This window comes from Triturus cristatus, chromosome 4_1, assembly GCF_964204655.1.
Source record: "Triturus cristatus chromosome 4_1, aTriCri1.1, whole genome shotgun sequence".
NCBI lineage: Eukaryota > Metazoa > Chordata > Amphibia > Caudata > Salamandridae > Triturus > Triturus cristatus.
This window is the reverse complement of record NC_140585.1, coordinates 100,092,039-100,112,593: the sequence shown is the minus strand read 5'-3', so window position 1 is coordinate 100,112,593 and position 20,555 is coordinate 100,092,039. Positions and strand designations below refer to the sequence as shown.

Sequence of the window (20,555 nt, the reverse complement as noted above, 5' to 3'; positions counted from 1 at the left end):
CATGTTGACGTTGGACGCACATGTATTTGCGTCTTCATAGCTGGAACTGGAGGGAACATACATGTACTTGTAGCCTGTACATGGAGTCGTTGGGGTCTAAGATAGGGGACACAACTGATCATAAAATTCATATTTCCTCACCCCACTGAACACCATACTGCCCCACTGAGAAAAACTCACACTGCCTTCAACTACAACCCAATTGTTGCCGGCTATAAACACCTGGATGCGGCTCAATTTAAACGACGCACTAGACGAGAGCAATCTGTGGCCTACAAAAAAAAAGTAACAACATCCTGGAAAAAGCAAACACTCATAGGGAATGCAAAATTTAGCAAACCATGTGAAATGTAAGCAGGAACAACATGGTTACCTTAACGCTTTTACACTCACCATTCAGAAATCATTGAGTGCTTTTGCCTGAAAAGTTAAGGACATGACTACAGGGCCCTGGATGGACCCATTTCAATGTCCATTGCTTATATCCTTACAAAACGTAATCAGTATGGTAAAAAGACCACATCCCTGGACGCAGAGCCGCAGTACACATGTTGTTTTCCAATCCACACTTTGCACTACCTCCAGAATTGGTGCACTAGTTGCAAGCCCAGGGAAAACAGACAAGAAAACAAACCAAGCGCTTAACTGGCAAACTCTGTAAAAGTGGAGCTAATGTGTTTGGGTGTGAATAAAATCAATCTGGCCAGTTTGCTACCACTCTGTCTTACTTTATTTTGTTATTTTTCATATTTTTAACCTTTTAATCCAGAGCCTGCACTTTGGAATTAAAATACAACATTTCCAGCAAAAATGTTTTTCATTTTTGAATCCATTTTACAGGGGAGCAAATAATCTTGAAGTCAGAGTTTTCAGTAAGAGAAGAACTGCTAGACAGAAAGAGAGGGAAGAAAGAAAGAGTGGTGGGGGGGCAGCTAAAGCCGCAGAACAGAAGTGGACACTGTATTTTTCTTCTCTGGGCAAGAAGGAAAAGACAGAGTCCTGTTACTTCTCTGCCGCCCGTCCTCGAACACCAGGAACGCCGAGCTTTATTCATAGGCGATGGTGATTTGTTGTGTCCTGGGACGCGTTTTCAAAATAAAAAAGTAGGGGAACGGAATCCTTGGAATTGAAGAAGTAGGGGCACGCCATGCCCTGCCGATCCCGCCCACTTCGACCACTGCTTGTTCCTCATAATTCCAGACATCTGAGAAGCAGTCCACGAGTAAGCAGTAGACCCAATAGCGTTAGTAGGTGAATGGGAGTAATATGTGCTGTTGATAGTGCAGAGAATGTGGCCTAAAGGCTAGGGCGGTCGACCTTTGAGCTGGAGAACTGGGTTCGAGTCTCGGCAATGATGGTCAACATTCTGTGATTCTGGACAAATCACTTAATCTCCCCGTGCCTAACAAAAAAAAAAATGAATGTGTCCATCTGTAACATAACGGGTGCTCATGTAAATCGCTCTGATACCTCCGAGTCTAGTTCTCGCAATATAAAACTCTACAAAAAAAAATGGTCGTCTCAGTACTGCAGGACAATATTCGGGCACGAGTCGGGGGTACACACGGGTGGACAGCATCCACTCACTTTTTTCACAGGGTGGACACCTGCCAAGAAGTTAGGCCTCACTGAAAAAGATGCTGAATTTGTCCCTGTGTAATTTGCAAAAACACAAGGACACTTTCAGCAGCGCCTGCACGTTATCTGCTGTTTTCGATCAGCAACAACGTGCAGGCAGGGACGAGATGGGGCTCTTTTATTTGACTCCTGATGGGCCCATAACAGAGACCGAATTTGAGGGGTCATCAGGCCTCCCTTTCTTAGAGCCTCACACCTAGCCTAGAAGCAAATGCAGCAGAGGGGAAACAAAGGCTCACATCTTGTTAGCACTTCACACATACTTCAGAGAGGCACTTTGTTCAGGCTCTGTTTAGGAGATATGCATGCACGGTAAGAACATCAGATGAGTTGATCTTTCCCAGTATTTGCACTTTTAAAGCACTATAGGTAGAGGAAGCTTTACGCTGACAAAAGGCAGCATTGATTTATGTGAAGCTTACAAAAGTGTGAATCTTCTGCCTAAATCCGGAGAGCTTGCAAGTATACTCCAAATATGCTCCAATGTACTCATTATAGACCTGCTAAACATATATGTGAGGGCTTAAGATCTGATGTCACTTCTTGTGATGCCACTTCCTGTGATGTCATGCGTTGTGATGTCACATGACGCAGCGATGTCACGAGATGTACTGTCACGTGCCGTGATGCCACTTGCATACTGATTAATTAGGTTAGTCCCTCCACTTCTGTTTTTCAGGACTTGTGCCCTGGCCAGCATGTTTTGGTAATAGTAGTGTAGCCAGGACACCAGGGTACCTGGTACAAGCAAGGAAAATGGCTTCTTTGACTGATGTTGGGGCAGTAAAATACAGTAATTACCTGGGCTGAATGGACCCCTCATAGCTTTGTTCCAGAGTGCAGCTGCTCCAATGGTACCTACCCCCTGGTCATCGGCATAAATACAGGGTTTGGGGTCTCAAGCTGAAGATCAGAGGTGACAGGTGTGACTGCCTAAATGATGTCCATGCTGAGCAAGAAATGTGCTTGAGTTATTGGTACAGTTCATCGGCATTGAATACTTATGAGGCACAAATCTATTTGTGAATGTAAATTGAGATTACATGCAGAAATACCCATCCCCCCCCACCACTGAGACTGAAATCACTTAACATTTAGAGATGGTGGTTTTTCCTTTGTAAAAACACCTCTCATACAGGTACATGTGACGGTATCTCCTTATAGTCACAGGGGGGCGAGTGTTCCATGGCGTTATTTGTTCCGCCCGCTCCTGTTGCAGATGATAGGGGTTTGCTTACTGACCAGGAGGAAGAATTTTTAGCAAGGGTACACTCCGTTGGAGTAACCAGGCGCTTTATAAACTGCTAATCTAATCTAATCGCATGATACACTTCGACGCCCTGCTGTCGGGTATATTTGTTGCCAAAAATCATTCGCCAAGCTGGGGACTGCCCACATGTTTAGTTTGTATATTGACTGCAGTATTTCTATACAAATTCAACACTATGAGGTTAGATTTCCAGATTAAAGTGCATCGCATGGGCGCGTAGTGTCATGATCACCCAGAGTACAAAATCATGATGTTTCCAGAATGTCACCAGTAGTCGCGAAGACTCCTCAGCTATCTCCAACCCACAGAGCTGGATCTTGAGGATGTGCGAAACGAGACTCAAGGTATGGTGCATGCCTGCTTACATGGCATCATGCACATGCCATTGAACACAGTAGGTTCACATTTTGCCTCACACACAGCCTGAAAGAGAAATTAGCATGGTATCACTCTTGACCATTACTAAAGGGGGCTTAAGGTTTCTGAAACATGTATATGAAGCGCACATGGATTAGTGCACATGAGGAACACTGGCTACACCCTAGGGAGATTTGGAAAGGCACACGCACTCACTCTACAATATTCCAAGGAAGTCATGCACAACTTCAAGCTCTCAGGGGCCATCTTGTCTGAGAGTTTATATAAACCACGCCCTCACACCGCACCCATTTGTAGGCAATCGGTATATCAAGCGGTTGAGTTTAAGGGGGCTAAAGTCACCGGAAGCAAATCCAGAATCCTCGCTTGGTCCTCAGCTGGAGCGGCGCGTTCCGACGATTCCTGCCGGCAGCTGCTGCTAAAAATCTCCAGCGGCATCTTCAAGAAAAGGGCAGAGAAAAGGAAAAGAAAAGTCAGTGAGTACAGACGTAGGGGCGCATGTTCGCGCACCAACGCATTGTTAGTGCTAACCAACTAACGAATGAAGCAGGACTAACGATCAGGCTTGTGCATGCTGCGTATGTTCAAATAAAACTCTTGCTTGGACAATTGAAGGCTTGAGAGATATTCGAGAACAAGTGTATAGTAAATTGAAGCACGTTTCTCGCTTCTCAGTGGTTTCGCACTGAGCCTTGAGCTTAAGAGATTCTCCAGTGCTTCTTAGCCCTCCTTGGAACTGAGAGTTCAAAACATTTGCCAGTACACCATGTCTGCACTAAGTTGTTCATTCACTAATCCAAGTTCTTATTGGGGCAACCGGGTAACAAGGCTTGAATGAGCGTGGTATGAACGTACAGTGTACAACAGTACTAAGATTCTTAGTGATTACACACATGTAATACTTGTGCATATTTGTTGGTGAAGGAGGCACAAGTGTGACATCGCATGGTCAAAGGTTGGCCTTTTTTAATTTTTTTGTCCCTTCACCCATTCCCTTCAGTGATTCTTGGAAGTGAACAAGGTAGTGTTCACCCCGCAGAACATTGGGGAGCATGGTAGGACTTGCTTCTCTTCCACTGGGCTTGATACCACAGGTTAGTGCTTTGTAGTTATTAATGTTCAAGGACTGGCACGTTGGTATTGTCCACATGGATCTCCCTATTCACTAGATGGTCTTTCTTAACAAATATGGTCCTGAAGATGGTCTCTTGGATGTTTACCATTTAGATACCGAAACGTCATAAATGTACACATATAAGCCCTTATAAAGTAGAACTATTTGCATTACAATTCCTTGGATTTTTGCTCTTAATATTTTGGTTGCTAGGTTGAGTTTAGAGTTTTTCTGAGCAAAGCTTGGAATGACTTCAAAGAAGAAGGAATGCCTCCCTGAATGAAAACCCTTTAGTAACAGTTAAGTGCATATTCTCCAAATATTCGTCTTTGGAAATAATAAATGTGAGCTGGTATTCTTGACCTGGCAACCTATTAAAGGACCACTAAAGAAAGTGTCCTTAGATGTTTATCTCCCTATTGTTAGCCCTTGCTGTATTCACTTACCTGTAGGCCATGACTTGTTCTGGTGTACTGTTGTTAAAGTAAGCATCTCAAGGGTCTGACCTGTATTCTAAGAGAGGTTTGGTACCAATTCTTCTCCTCTTTTGTGCTTTATTTGCTAGGTAACAGCTTCCACTTTGAGAGAGTTCAGAGATCGCCTCCACAATGGTAGATCTCAGGGTGCTTCCAAATGTCTCTCTTGCGGATGAACCCGTCAGAATCTTCGTCTCTGGTCTGGAGCCCAATCAGCTGGTGACTCTGAGAGCTTCACTTTTGGATGAGAAAGGATTCTTCTTCACCTCACGGGCTTTCTATAGAGGGGATGCTGCTGGAGAGGTGGACCTGGAGAAGGCAGCAGCCAGTGGAGGGGATTACCGAGGAGTGCTGCCCATGGGCCTCCTCTGGGCCTTGAGCTCCGAGAAGCCTTTCCACCGGCTCATGAAACGAGATGTGATTGGAAGTCCCTACCGGATCACTTTAGAAGTTTTTGATTCTTTTCAGCTTGAACCATCACCTTCCATCACGCCTTTGGCCAGCCAGACGATTGAGCGGTGGTACGTGGCACCTGGAGTGCGACGGATAGCGATCCGGGAAGGCAGGGTGCGAGGAGCCCTTTTTCTACCTCCAGGTGAGTATGTTCTTCTGCCAAAGTTTTCATTCTTTTAGTAGGTGCTGTTCATTTGCCCTCTGTTTTCTTCCAGAATCCGCTGCCACCTGGGGTGGTTCACATAACAGCTCTCTACAGTGGCATTCTTTTTCTGTCATAATTGCGATTGCATAAATGTGTGTATGCCTTTTTTTTGTATATTGCAGGGTTTGCATTTTCAATTGTTGCTTGGTGCATCTGGGTGTCTGGAATGCAGACGGTTGTCTGCTGTTTGTGGTGTAGACCAGACGTCTTCAAACTTTTCTGTAACAAGAGCTACTTATGTTAAACGAAAATTATTCCGCGCTACTAGTATTATTAGTGTTGTAATAGTGACCGTATCAGACTTATGGCCTTGCTTTGCAAGATAGCAGCAAAGATCAGCTGCAGGGTTGCTAGTAGTAATCTAAAATAGCCTTTGTCGGTTTGTAATCCATTTACTTAAGTAATACTGAGCAGCCATAGCTACAATGCTGGTGGCACCAAGGTAATAGAAGTAATAAGTCTCTCCACTGCTACATGATTGATCTTTCAAATATCAGCTTTGTAAGAAGCTGGCTGTCTATATAGTGCACCAAAATAAGGTACACTGTGCAGAGAGTCCATGGGACCCTTATTGGTTTACAGACGCACAAATAACAATCCTAAGAGTGCTCTTTTGTGCTAGTGTGGCTGAGCAGTTTAGGCTTATCAGAGGGTAGTGCTAAGCATTTGTTGCACTCGCAGAGGCAATAAATGCGACGCACACGCACTGAAAGAATAAATCTGAGACTAATTTTAAAAAATAACACTTATTTTTATATAAATTTTGATACCAAGAACTTAGTAAACAGGTAAGTAGGTAAGTACTTTGTAAAATATCGACTTTCACAGTTAAGTAAAATATTCACTTAAATGCGTCTTTACGCAGCATTGCTTTCCTATGAATGAAAAGGCATATATTGCATACAGTTAGTTGCACTCCAATTCTGGGGGTCTCTTCGGCACTTAAGGTCGTAGGGGGCCAGGAACCACCAGCAGTTGAGCGTTACCTACCCTGGAGCGTCCAGGTGCAGAGGTGCTGGTCGGTATGGTAGCTTTGCTCGCTACACCAAAAGAGACAGGTGCGGCCACCTAGAAACAGGCTGCAGGGGGGGGGGACTTGGGAACAAGTCCGGGAGATCCCAATGGGGGCTCGGTTCGTGTGGGCCCTGGGAGCGAGGAAGGACAGTCTGTTCTCTGGAACCAGGCTGGGGCGCTCGGGTGCAGAGTGGTTGGGTCCACTGGGCTTAAATGTCACAGGCACTCATGGTTGTCGGCCTCGCCAGTTGAGTTGGCAAATATCAGGACAGCTGGGCCACTCTGAGTGGGTCTCTGTGGTGCTGACGTACCTCGATAGCTGTTCGGTGTTGGTGTCCGGATTGGACTTAAACAGGCTTCGGTTGCTGCAAGGGGTCTGTTACCCTGGGTATTGGTGCTGTGTGGCTCTAGTTGGTCCTTGCTGTTTTTTTCTTGGCGGGGAAACCGATCTGACCTCCTGGAGCATGGCACCATCCCCCTGGACGTTCTATAGTTAAAGTGACCTTTGATTGGTTGAAATACCGGTTATTCATGGATTCATGTTTGTAGTTTAAAAGACTCTGGAATTTGTAGTCACAAGTTTTGTTCTATTTGGCTGCTGTTCATAAATAAAGAAATTTACAAGCTTAATACTTGCCTCCTTGTTCTTAACAGAATGAAAAGTTTATGACTCAAAAGTTTGCATTCACCATCACTGGGAAGTGATTGCAGACAATTTCTTGTAGCCGACATTCAACAACTGCCAGATAACACAGACGACATTTGTATTATGGCACAAAGTGTGATTACAAGAGAGCTTCCACACACTATCTATTTTGTAATATGCAGCCATCTTAAAAGGGCTGAGAGTGCATTTACTACACTAGAAGAGGAACACAAATCTGAAAAATATAAAAAACAGTCAATATTAAAAAGGGTATAATTTACTGTGGAAGACAGTCCATATATACTTGTAAACAGAGAATGGACAAAGGTGATCCCTTGGCAGTGGGATAATAATAAGACAGGATTTTGCTTTATGCAGAATATTTGACAGAAAAGTATTTAAATGGAAGAATATTCTAGTAGGTCTTCTTTAGAACTTTATACCAGTTGTCCCATTCTCAGTTTTTGAATGCTGCAAGATTAGCAAATTGTTCTGAAATGGCAGAATTATACAATGCTTTAAAATTCTATTTTATTACCTTGAAACCTACAGAAATGATTAAAAATCAAGAACCAAAGGGTGATATTAGGAGAGCTTTTGATCATGGCCATGATGCTTTAACCTTCGTAGCGCAGGGAACAAATGTGAACTCTTGCATTCATTCTGAACCAGTTACACTTTAAGGCAGTGCACCCTGCTTGCAGCCATACTGCAAAGTCCTCAGCTACAAGCTCTAGCAGCAGAGGGATCTGAACACTCCACGATTCTCTAGTCCTAGGATAATGAATGAGGGTCTAAGCAGGTTACAAGGAGGACCTACAGTGTATCCCCAGAAAGCAATGAGACAAGGGACCTATAAGCTTTAGTTCATCTGGTTTATTTCAACCTTGGCTCAAAGCAAATTAAAATGTGCAGCACCTCCACTTACCCCTCTCCGAATCTTTGAAACCGTGGAAAAAACTCACAGGAGTTAGAAATTGGCAGGCAGTGCAGAAGGGGCTGGGGTGCTTTAGCTGACCTCCCCATCATCCTAGTCCATCAACTCACAGAGGCAGGTCAAAGGCATCCGTGAAGTATTCCTAACTCACCTGTATCAGTGCATGCCAAGCTCAAGACTGAGAAAATACAGATCCCATACATTTGAACTGCTGAACATCTGTGAGACAGGGGTCCAAATGAGAGAACTCATAGAAACACTACATAGAAGCGTTCACCATGAAGAAGGTTTTGTGTGGAAAGTGGAGAAAATGCTAGTCCATGTGTTTCAATGGCAGTCAGTGTGAATGCTTGTAATAGTAGGTTCTTATGGAAGTCCATGAAGGTCTACACATGGCTTAAGAAAGTCCAGAACAATTCTAAGGGTCCAAAAAGGTTTTTATCAGAGATGCAAGGTTCAGAGCAAAGGTCTGGCATTGAGTACACTAGGCTGTGCGTTATTTAACGATTGGGCCCAGTGGAAATTTACTATGGAACATAGAAGTATATTTGGAGCAAACATCACTCAAGTGGGAACTGGTCACAAGCAATGTCCAAAGTAATTCCCACTGAGCTTGATGGAACAATTTCAATCATTTATGATTAATCACAGCTGCTTCCCTTTCTTTTTTTTTTTTTAAAGTTTCAACAAAACCTTTATTTAGCCGGATTAAGCAATACACAGCCCCTACGCCTACAACCATCCAGTGGCCGGCGGCAAAGTATACGAGGTGAACGATGGTAATTTACACAGCTGTTCGCCTACAACCCGCGTGGGGCCGGCAGCGTCACACTAATCCCAAACATCTGTTAAGGCTGTCAGTGAAGCTGCAACATTCTGTGTGTCGTGTAACCTTTATGCCATCAGCGACCGTAGGTGCATTCATAAGTTGTTTAAATGCATTTATAGACTGCAAACAAGGCACAGTAATGTATATATCCGTGCGCCACCTACCAGGGGCTCACCACCTTTTCTCATATAGCAGCCCACTGTATCGGCTATCCCACATCCCGAGGGTCGGGCATCGCCGTGCATAACTGGTTTAATACCCACTGCTTACCGAGTGTCCCTCCACCACGACGCTCGTTTGCGGGGCAGTCCCCCTGTCGGCGGTTAAGCTCTGGCGTGTTCCTCCCTCAGAACTTAGGGCACAGTCACGCGTTAGTGGCCATAAACTCCAAACCCCCTCCCTCCCCCCTCGATTCCCCCAACTCCCCGAACCCACCCACCCCAGCTAAACAATTGAGGTCCTAAGTCAGTCGCAGCCCCATTCGCTTCCCGCACTCAGCCTCCACTCATCGTCCGCCCGAGTGGCACCCCAGCACCTTCCGTCGTCTCCTCCCTGATCGCAGCCATTGGGTCATCTTGCGTCCCCCGCACAAACACCTCCCCCGGGAGCCTCCTCTTCTGCAATCTCCGTGACGGGACCCCATCAGGGCCCCCCGCTGCAGTCTCCCGTTTGCCCAGATAGTCTACGTACAATTCCCAGAAGTTTTTTGGCCGGCTACGCGGTGGCAACAATTCACTGAACCTCTCCGCTTGGGTGCAGCAGTATAGCACATCGCGCTTCCACTGCTCCACCGTGGGCAAGGGACCACGCATCCAGCTCATCGCAACTCGTCGTTTTGCAACGAGCATCCCCATATCTACCAGGCGCCGGGCCGCCTTCGGCACCACTCTGGAATGCCCCAATAACGCCACTGCCGGGTCCGGAGCCAACTCCACCCCCGTCACCTCTACTATCTGGTGGTATACCGCCTCCCAGTAGTTGTATATGCCCGGGCATTGCCACGCTAGGTGCAGGAAGTCCGCCGTCGGGTGTTTGCACCGTTCGCATACAGGGTCTTCACGCAGCCCATATCTATGTAAGCGCTCCGGCGTGTAGTAGTACCTGTTGAGGAACTTGAAATGGACGAGTCGATGCCTGCCGTGCAGAGAGATGCGTCTGATCCCTGTGCAGCAGTACGCCCACATAGCATCGTCAATTGTAACACCTAAGTCTCTTTGCCAGTCCAACCTGCATTTTGCGAACTCATGCACCCTATGAGATTGCGCCATTCGGTACAGCTTAGAGATCAACCCTTGGGGGTTGTCATTCTTAATTATGTACGTCAGTTCCTGAACCTCCGCTGGCTCCTCCATGTCACCCCCCAACAATTGCTTCCAGGCATGCCTGACTCTGTGATGCTGCAACTGCGTGCCCTCTACGCCCGAGGCTGCCACCGCCTCCCATGTCTTGACCTGGCCGTCAGCAAACATGTCACCCATGGTGTGTACACCTATCTCTTTAAGCGATCGCCGCACTCCGTCCTCAGTACAAGGGGCCAGCCATACCGCCCAAGCTATCGGCATTGCCGGCGAATAAAGCTGCGCCCCCGACTCGCGCTGTAGTATACAGTTCCAGGCATGCCTAGTGGAGTTCAAGGAATCGAGAAACCCCGTGCGTCGGTCCGGATGCCCAAAAATGACCGCGGGGAGCGGCTGCGGCGCCGCAAACAATGTCTCTAACTTCAGATACGGGACAGTCTCACCCCCGTGTATCCAGCTATGCGCCTGAGCCCCCTGCGCCACCCGATAGTACAACTCCATATCGGGCGCCCCCAGGCCGCCCATCTGGTAAGGCAGCGTCAGTACCCTCCAGCTGGTCCGCGCCTGCTTGCCCGCCCACGCCAGCCTCAGCATCGACGCCTGTAGCCGCGCGAAGAAAGCACGGGACAGCACCATGGGGATGTTCGCAAACAGAAATAGAAACCGCGGGAGTACCACCATCTTCATGATGGATATACGCCCCAATAACGAAAGGGGCAGCCTGATCCAGGTCTCCACGTCGTCTTCCAGTTTACTGATGGCCCTTCCGTAATTCTCAGACAGCACCACCTCTGAGTCCCTATGGAGCTGGATCCCCAGGTACCGGACCAGTTCCTCCGACCATTGCAAAGGGTATTCCATATCAAATGGGGTCGTGACCGGTGTCAGCGGGAACACGATAGACTTGTCCCAGTTAACCTTCAGCCCGGAGAGCGCTCCAAATTGAACCACCTCCCTCAACACTGGGGCCAGGTTATTTTCTGGGTCCCTGACATACAGCAGGGTGTCATCTGCGTACGTGGATACCGTTATCCTGTAAGTTGGAAAATTAATACCTCGCAGGCTGTGATATTCACGCATCGCGCACGCCAACGGTTCTGCCACTAGGGCGTACAACAGGGGCGACAGGGGGCAGCCCTGCCTCGTGCCTCTCGAGATTGTGATCGGTTCCGTGACTCGATCGCCCAATCGTATTCTTGCCGTGGGGCCACTATACAGCACCCCTATCATTTGAAGGAAGATCGGGCCTAGCCCCATTCTCGTCAGGACTTGCCGCATGAATGGCCACTCGACAGAGTCAAAGGCCTTTTCCATGTCGAGGAAGACAGCGCGCGCGCGTCAGGGCGAACATGTTGCATAACGCCAAACACCGTCCGCAAATTGTATGTGAGGTTCCTGCCCGGCATGAACCCCGCCTGCTCTGGGGCAACCAGTTCGGGAGCGAGAAGGGCCAACCGCGTGGCCAGGACCTTGGCATATAATTTCGCATCCACGTTGAGCAGCGATAACGGCCTATAGGAGCTGCACTCAGCGGGTGGTTTGCCCGGTTTCGGTATAGCGACCAAGACCGCCTCGCGCATGGACGACGGCATATGTCCCTTGACACACATATCGTCGAACAGCGTCGACACGTGTGGCAAAAGCTGGTCTATAAAAGCGCGGTAGAACGCGACAGTGAGACCATCAGCTCCAGGGGCGCTCTGCGCCTTCATGCTCGCAAGGGCCTCTAGAATTTCATCCCTCTCGATGGGTAGGGATAGAAACTCCCTGTGTTCGCTCTCTAGGAACGGCAACTTTATATAGTCCAGATAGTCCCCTATGCTGTCTTCCATCCCGGTTTGCTGAGAAGCGTAGAGCCCGGCGTAGTACGACCTAAAGCGCTCCACCACGTCTTCCTCCGCCGTGAGCAGCGAGCCATCGCCGGACTTGATCTGCGTGACGGCGGTTCTGCGTCTGCGGGCCTTGAGCAGATTAGCTAACACCGACCCCGGTCTGTCGCCCTCACCATAAACCCTGGCCGAAGCATACTTCCCCAGATGCAGCACCTCTGCATCTGCAGTTTCGTGGTACTTTGCCAGGAGAGTTTTTATCTCCTCAGTAACGTCCTCTCCGCCCGTCTCTAGTAGTCTGGTCTCCAGTTCAGTCAGACTGCGCTCCTGCGTCGCAAGGCGCTGCCGGATATCTCGGAGAACCACCGAGTGTTTGGCCATCGACACTCCGCGAATGTAGACCTTAAAGGTCTCCCAGACAGTCTGGAAATCCTCCACGGAGCCCAAATTGGTGTCAAAGAATAGCTCGATCGCAGCTGCCAGCTCCTCCTTAAATAGGGGATCCAGAAGCGAGTAAGGGGGAAATCGCCAAAGAAACGGTGGGGGGACCCTTCTGGGCGCCGCCAGGGAGATCAGTATCGGCGAATGGTCGGAAAGCGTGCGCGGGAATACCGTGCACTCGCGGATCTGCGAGAGGAGGGACGCAGATAGCAGCCAGTAATCTATCCGCGTATGCAGGTTATGGTATGCTGAGTAATGTGTGAAGCCCCCTATTGCCGGGTTACGAATTCTCCACAAATCCACGAGATCCAAACAAAGCATACCTCGAGCAATCGCCTTCGCTGCCGCTGGTTGCGCTCGTTTCGGGCCACCTGATCTATCCAGCTCCGAGTCTAACACTACATTAAAGTCGCCTCCCCAAAGCACATTCCGCGCGCCTGCATCCCCAACCGCGCCCGACATCGCTGTGAAAAACTCCGGGCAGTCATAGTTCGGCCCGTAACAATTAACCAGGAGTAAATCCATGCCCTTTCCCTGGAAGCGCGTGAGCGCATATCTGCCTGCGTTGTCTGTGGCCACGCGCTGCAATCTGTGCTCCACCCGCGCGCTAACCCATGTCAGCACCCCTCTAGAGTGTGTAGTGAACCCCGCCGCATGTGCCTCCCGCAGGTCCCTAGTGCGTAGAATAGGGCTATTATTAGGAAGATGTGTCTCTTGCAGGAAAGCAATATCTATCTTATGCCTCTTAAGGTAGTGCATTACTTTACGGGCTTTGCGGTGATCATTAAGGCCCCGTACATTCCAAGTGAGGATTCTTAGTGTGTCGTGCATCTCAGGCATGGCCGCGTCCGAGTTCTCCATAGCCTGCTCTAGGGCGCAAATCCCTCAACTGAGCGCGTCTCAAAGCGCAGGAGCATACTAGCAGATAAAACCACGCACCCCAACCCAGTGACCTCAAACCCCCGTAACCCAAACCCCCCCTCCCCCAGCAGACCCACCCCAACTTGGCCTTGAAGATTCCCATACTTGGGCACCCCATACCTCCCGCCACCCCACCCATAACTTTTGAACCCTCAGAAAGGTGTGGCACGCACACGCGGGCGGAGGTCGCTCAGCGCTCGCACACTAGTGTGGAAGCGCCTAGTACCTAACTACTACTGCCCGGCCCAGCGAGCCACTATTGTGTCTCCCGTCCCGTCCCAGCGCAAAGTTACCACATCCCAGCCGCCCTTTTCAGGTAGCAGGGCCCAGCAGCGTCCTCGATAACCATATAAAGGATTGGAGCAACTGGGGGATGTGTCACTGTCCACGGGCCTCCCCTTCGCGTCTAGTCAGGGGGGGTGGGGTGCAGCTCACAATGTACTGTACTCCATACCGATATTGTCCAAAGGCTCCCCACCCGTTCCCCCCCAAGCCTACCTCCCTTCAGCCAAGCACATCCCGCCAAAAATACAAACTAGGTGAGTCCTGTCCTCTCGATCAGTCCTGTGCGTCCAGATCGCCGTCCCTCTCGTCCTCCCGCGGTGGCGTCGCTGGGCTCCGGCGCTGCTCTTTCGTCCAGTCCTTCAGCGCCTTTTGGAGTGCTTTAGGGTCTTGGAAGATATGCGACTTGCCCTGCCGGTTGACTCGCAGCTTAGCCGGTACAGCATTGCATAGTCCACTCCTAGTTCCCGAAGCTGCTTTTTGGCAGGGGCAAACTGTCGCCTGGCCTCCTGCACGCGGGCCGTGAAGTCCGGGTAGAGCGAGATAGGCGACCCTTCGTAGGACAATGTCTTCTTTTCCCGGGCAACCCTCAGCGCTGCATCTCGGTCCCTGTAGTTCAATAGTTTAGCTATAACCGGTCGGGGCGGTGCACCCGGCGGGGGCCTGGGGCCCAGGGACCTGTGCGCTCTCTCCACCACAAACATTCCGGAGAACACATCTTTCCCCAGCAGCGCAATCAGCAGTGTTTCCACGAAGGTCTCCATTCGGCCCGTGGCAGTGGACTCCGGCAGGCCAGTGATTCGCAAGTTGCACCGCCGAGAACGGGCCTCTAAGTCCTCCGTTTTGTCCAGCAACACCTGCATTTGGCGCTCTAGCTTCTTGTGTTCACGATCCAGTGTTGTCTGCGCGCCCTCCACCTCCGATATGCGACCGTCGGCTTGGTCCAGGCGCTCCGAGTGTTTGTCCAGGCGCTCCCCCATGCGGTCCATGCGGTAGGAGAGCGCGTCTATCTTAGCACCCAAGGCGGTGATGCCGCTCTGCAACCCCTTCTCCATGGACAGCAAGAGGGCCCTCAAGTCACGGTCGTCCTCCGCGGGCACAGACTCTCCCCCCGTAGCCCCCTCCAGCGGTGTCTGCGTCTTGGGGCGTTTCTGCTCGAACGTCAGTTTTGACTGGGTTTTATCGGATTTGCCCATCTTGGACCCACACACCGTTCAGCGCCGCGCCGTCCGGCCTGTGCGCGCCCCAGCCGCCACGTAGCTGTGCCGCGATCGCAGGCCGCCCTCCGTGGGCGTCTTGGTAGCTTGCTCACCTCCAGTTGGCACCTCCAGGCGTGCCAGCCGTCTGCAGTCTTCACCGCGCCGCCGCTAGGCCGCCCGCTCTGCCTCAGCTCCTCGCACTCCAGGCTCGTGGCGTCTGCTCCCCGCCCCACACCGGAGGCATCCCACCAGTGATTTCTCCTCTCCTGCTGCCTCCTCCGCCACACCGCCGCAGGGTTGCACCAGTCTCCCTTGCCCAGGCCGCCACTTCAGCCAGGCCCGGGAATGCCCCCAATGTGTCTCACTCCAAATCGCTCTGCCGCTTCTCCTGCTCGCTGCGGGGGTTTAAGGGGGTGCTGCTGACCTTCCGTGCACCGAGCGCCGCGGGACTCTACCAGGGCCTCCTGATGTGCTCTCCGCCGATCTCTCTCGCTCCTCCTCGGCACCCCGATCACCGCGCTATCTGTTGCCTCTGTATTCGCCGCAGGTCTCCTCCTCCAATCTCTGCCGTCCGCCTCTCTGAGCCTCGGGTCCGCCCCTCGCGGCCGCCGCTGGCCGCACGTTACACCATGTAGTCAGCCGTTCTCCTCACGCGACGCTGGGGATCTTCGGCCTAGGACGCGTCCCGAGTCTCCGGCTCCGGAAGTCGCCTCTTCGCTCGATCGGGCTGGAAATTCCGCCGGTCGACTGCCCAGCACCTCAGGATGTTCCGCTGGGGCCGACCGCTGTTCTGGGCGTCACTGGGAGCAGGATTATTGGCGAATATATGGCGTGGCTCGCCGGAGCTCCGAGCTCAAGCAGCCATCTCCGTTGCGAGCTAAGCTCCGCCCCCGCTGCTTCCCTTTCTTTTCTGGTAACGTGGCACAAAAGCAGTCAGGCTTAACTTAGAAGCACTCTGTTAAGTATTTACTCAGCACTCAAATAGTAATGAAAACACAACAAACGAAACATCCCTCACCAATTTAGAAAAATTGAGAAAATTGTAATAAATATTTTGATACCAAAATAAATTATATTTAATCAATAGAACCGGAGTTATGTTTTTTTCAAAGTTTTTAGCCATAAATAGTGCCTGAAAGATCGAAGTGCCAACCACAGACATCTAGTCGCCTGAGACGGGCAAAGTCAAATGATATGACTGACCAGGAGTAGCTAAAAGTCAGCGAGGCCAGGCAAACGTGGGTGTCTGAGAAGAAGCAGACATCATTGTCTGAGAGTTTTTGGACAAAGTTGCGGTGAAGATTTCTCAGTTCTGACTTTGTCACTATTTTGGAATTTGAAAATCTCCAGCAGGACGAAGCTGCAGGCTGTAGTTGATGAGAGCTTCACAAGGCTGCATAGAAGAACTAGCAGGATCTACCATGAAGTCAGGCTGACCAGCAGTGCTCCTTGGGCGAGTCTTAAAGCAGGTAGGTTCCGCTCTCTTGTTGGTTCTCAGTTACAAGGGTCCAGGACTGGTAGGGAACCACGTGGAAGGCAGGACTCACTTCAGGGAGGGTCCAAGTGCACGTTCAAAGTAGTTGGAGTTTTTTGTGTCGCTTTAGCTCAAAACAAGAGGTCAGCCAACTGGGCCTTGGAGTCACTATGGTAGTACAGGGTTGAAGCAGCGAGGCAGCCTTCAAGCAGAAAAGGAGTCCTCTGAGGGTCATGGCAGGCCTCAAACAGCAGGGCAGTCCTTCTGAGTATCCTTCGCAGGTCCAGCAGCGAACTGAAGAGTTGAACTGTGAGTCCAGTATTAATACCTTGTACCATTCTTTGAAGTGGGAGAAACGGCTAAATTATCCCCCTATCTGGAAATGTCCTCCTTCCCCTTCCCAGGCTGCAAGTGGTCTAGTGTGACATTAGGCTGGTGTCATGTTCCTTTGTGAGTGTGCTGGAGGCAGCCCTTCGAAATGTAAGTGGGTCAGGGAACAGCACTGCCTCCCTCACCCATCCTGACCAGTTGGCCTCTCCTTCCAAAACCTAGCCCCCCTTTATCTTGCAGTCTTGGAGGAATACACAGAGGCGAACTGCCAATTAACTATTCACAGACACGTGGCCAAGGACACAGGCTACAGGCAGCAAATGATTAGGACAAGAAAAAGCCAACTTTCTAAAAGTGGCCATTTTCAATACTGTGACTATAAATCCAACCTTACCGTTACAATTCTTGTGAACCAAACTTTACATTCCTACCTATTCCTAATCCAATGTTAGCTCTTACTAAATTTAATAAGGTAACTCAATGTTACACTATGAGAAACATAGGCCTCAGAGTAGGGAAATGGAGAGTTTTTCCCCTGCCAGGACATATAAAACATAAAAACGGATGTCCTACCTTTATTTTCAGTGCATTCTGCACTATGGGTTGTTTAAGCCTTACCTCACTGGTGACTTAGATGTATTAAAAAAAGAGGTTAATATCCAACAAAAAAGGTTTATTTTGCCAGGTCGATTTGTCAGTTTAATACTGCACACATGCTGCAATGGGAAATCTTAGACATGTTTTAAAGGGCTTCTGAAGTGGGTTGCACAATAAGTGCTGCACACTAAGCATTTACTTTACAGGGCTTGGGTACATGTAGCACCACTGTTCTAGGAATGTAAAAGTAAATGAAGTATATCTGTTGCATGTAATCCATTTTTACCAAGTTTAAAGAAGAGAACATACACACTTTAGTACTGGATAGCAGTGGTAAAGGTGACAGACTCCTAATGCCAAGAAAAACAAAATTCTGAAATTAGGAGGGGTGAAGGCGCAACGTTTTGGGGGTGATCCTGCAGATAGGGCGAAGCACAACATAAGGTTTCTATCATTTTCAGAGACCGATTTTTCCTTTTTGTTAAGTGTCTGTAAATTCCGTATTTGAATATGGTACTGAGTAAGATTCTCCGAATCCTTTTTTTTTTTTTTTTAAAGATGGCAGTTCAGTCCCTGCTAATTTAGTACTAATTCGATATTTCTAAAATTCTTCTGAAGTGATTCCATGTTGTACTTAATCTGTTTTATATTTCTAACAAGAATTTCATTTATCTTCTGCTTATTTTCTCAAACGTTTTTATCAACCTTGATGTTAAAACACCTCCTTGTCGGTACAATTCTTGCCAATTGTCAATCTAGGTCCAGTGTCAAAGTCCATTGTCCAATTAACTGATCTTCTGGGCTCAGATAGTCGCTGGCAAGGCGGCCACTGGGCACAGTTCAGCAGTAAACATGTTACTGCTCCAAATGGTCTACAAAGCCATAAACGGGTCTCAGGGCTACTGGTTTTCAAAATGAATGAGAACCCACAGCAGGTCTCTCTGAGATGCGAGACTTTCGATCTGTAACTTGTGAAGTTCTGTATGATACCATTTAAATAGCAGAGGTATTCACAGTCCCTTGGGCATCCCTCTAATTCCCAGTAGGAACTGAAGAAAAGGAATTTAAGATATTGCTTCAATAACATCTTCATACTGTGTTTTATGTAGAACTGTAATGAATAGAAAGATGCTTCGTATGGTTCCAGGTTCATGGCAAAGACTCTCAACCAGTACCAGTAAAAGGCCAGAACCTCTGTCTGGAAAAGGAATGATACCGTTTCCTACAAAGCATAAACGGGTAACAGTGCTACTGGTATTTGAAATGAACGAGCACCCACAGAAGGTCTCTCTGAGACACGACACTTTCGATCTGTATCTTGTGAAGTTGTGTATAAAACCCTTTAAATGGCAGTGGTATTCACAGAGCCTTCTCCTGCTTCCACACACTTTGCATGCTCTGCAGAAACTTCAGATGGATCCCAACCAACATCAGAAAGAACGTCACGCAGGCCCTCATCACCAGCCTCCTTGATTATGGCAACAAACCCTATGCCAACATCTTCACCCAGCTCCTCCGAAGACTCCAGACCTTACAGAACGCTGCAGCCAGACTCATTCTGGACCTCCCTAAACCAGCCCACCTGTGACCCTTCCACCGTTTTGCCATCTAGAAGAGATGCCAATTCATGATTCTCACTCATGCCTACAAAGCTCTCTATGACCTAGGAGCTTCCCACATCAACCATCGACTGAACTTTTGCCAACCCACTAGATACCTGCGCTCCTCTTCACTCACCCTTGCACACCCCTGGATCCATCACCGCCACAATGGTAGCCACTCCTTCTCCTACACTGCTGCCAAGACCTGGAACGAACTTCCCCTCCAGCTCTCTACAGCCTCCTCGCTGGCAGAATTGAGGAAGAGACTCAAGACCTGGCTCTTCGACAAAGACACAGCACCCAGATATCCCTGAGGATGACAGTGTGCACTTTACAAATGCTGTTTGATACAGAATTGGGGAACGGTTCAGTATGGTCCAAGGAGCTGTAGGGGCACCACAGTTTCTGTCCTGGAGTACCTCCCTGAGCCTTTGCGGGTGAAAGAAGGGAAATCTAGTTTAATTCAGATGTATTGGCTGATAATGGGTACTTCTATGAATACTTGTTTATGTGGAATATTTTGGCACTTTATTTATGATTGCTTTACTCGATTAGGTGCAACTGTGGGCGCGTGGATTGATGTTGTAGTTTTATTGATGCAGTTTTAGAAGACCTAAGATCGGTATTACATTTAGAGTAGTTGAAATATGTTTGAGTGCTTGTGGATGCATGTCCTTTCCAATACTTTATTTCGGTCAATAGACCATAAAAGTGCAGGTGCGATAAATTCTACAATACATTAAAAAAAATCATAAAATACACATTCACTTATTTAGCAAAGACATGATTTTCAGTTATAATTGACAAACCTGCACCACATTGAATGTCCAAAAAGAGATCTAACGGATATATAATACCCTGTTGGAAAATGCTAATAATATACAAAATTGGAAGATTCAATTTTAGAAAATATACCTAATGATCCAAAAAATTAACCCCTGTGGTAAAAAGTACTTAATTGGTATACAGTCCACTAAAACTATTTTAAACTAGCAAAATAGGAGATAAATGGATGAAAATTAGGCCAAGACCCATTAAAAAATACATCTACTTACAACTGTGGGTTGATTTCCAAATATAACTTGCGTGCACACCACATAGAAAATTGAAATTGAGACACAGCAACAACAATGGAAATCGCGACACAACAAAAACAATGGGCTTTTCAGTATTATATTTCAGGAGCCTAAGTACCTCTACACAACATTTAGACCCCAGGTTTCTGCACAGTTGGATCAGCCATCGATGTCTAGCTTTGATGTAGCTAGAACAGAAAAAGAATACATGAAGTTCTATCTCCACCTCAGTGCTACGAACCGGGCATCCTAAAAAAGATGTGCCTGCACACTTGTTGGAAAATGCTCGCTGGGGAAGAGCCCAATTGTATATATAATTTCCTTGCCAGTGCTGGTTGGATATCATCCAGAAAAGACTCTAAGTTATAATATTCCTTAACTCTCATGAATATAACTGTTAGAGTACCTATTGCTGAGTTCTCCTGTAAGTGGGCAAGTTTTCTCTCCCTATAGCTCCTGACCAATTAATTCCTAGTAATTACGGGGCATGTTACCGCAGGATTATCCAATATGCTCGATCTGCCTATACTTCGGAGTGCATCCCTGC

At 48.5% G+C, this 20,555-nt stretch overlaps 1 protein-coding gene across 1 annotated transcript in view; it reads left to right on the top strand.

Moving 5' to 3' along the window:
- The window catches only part of LOC146839646 (acyl-coenzyme A amino acid N-acyltransferase 1-like), a 103,084-nt gene that overhangs the window by 43,189 nt on the left and 39,340 nt on the right, over window positions 1–20,555 (top strand). Inside the window, exon 2 of the mRNA XM_085651732.1 lies at window positions 4,966–5,471. Coding sequence (XP_085507858.1) covers window positions 5,009–5,471 — 463 coding nt within the window. The 5' untranslated portion in view covers window positions 4,966–5,008. The remainder of the gene's footprint in view (window positions 1–4,965; window positions 5,472–20,555) is intronic.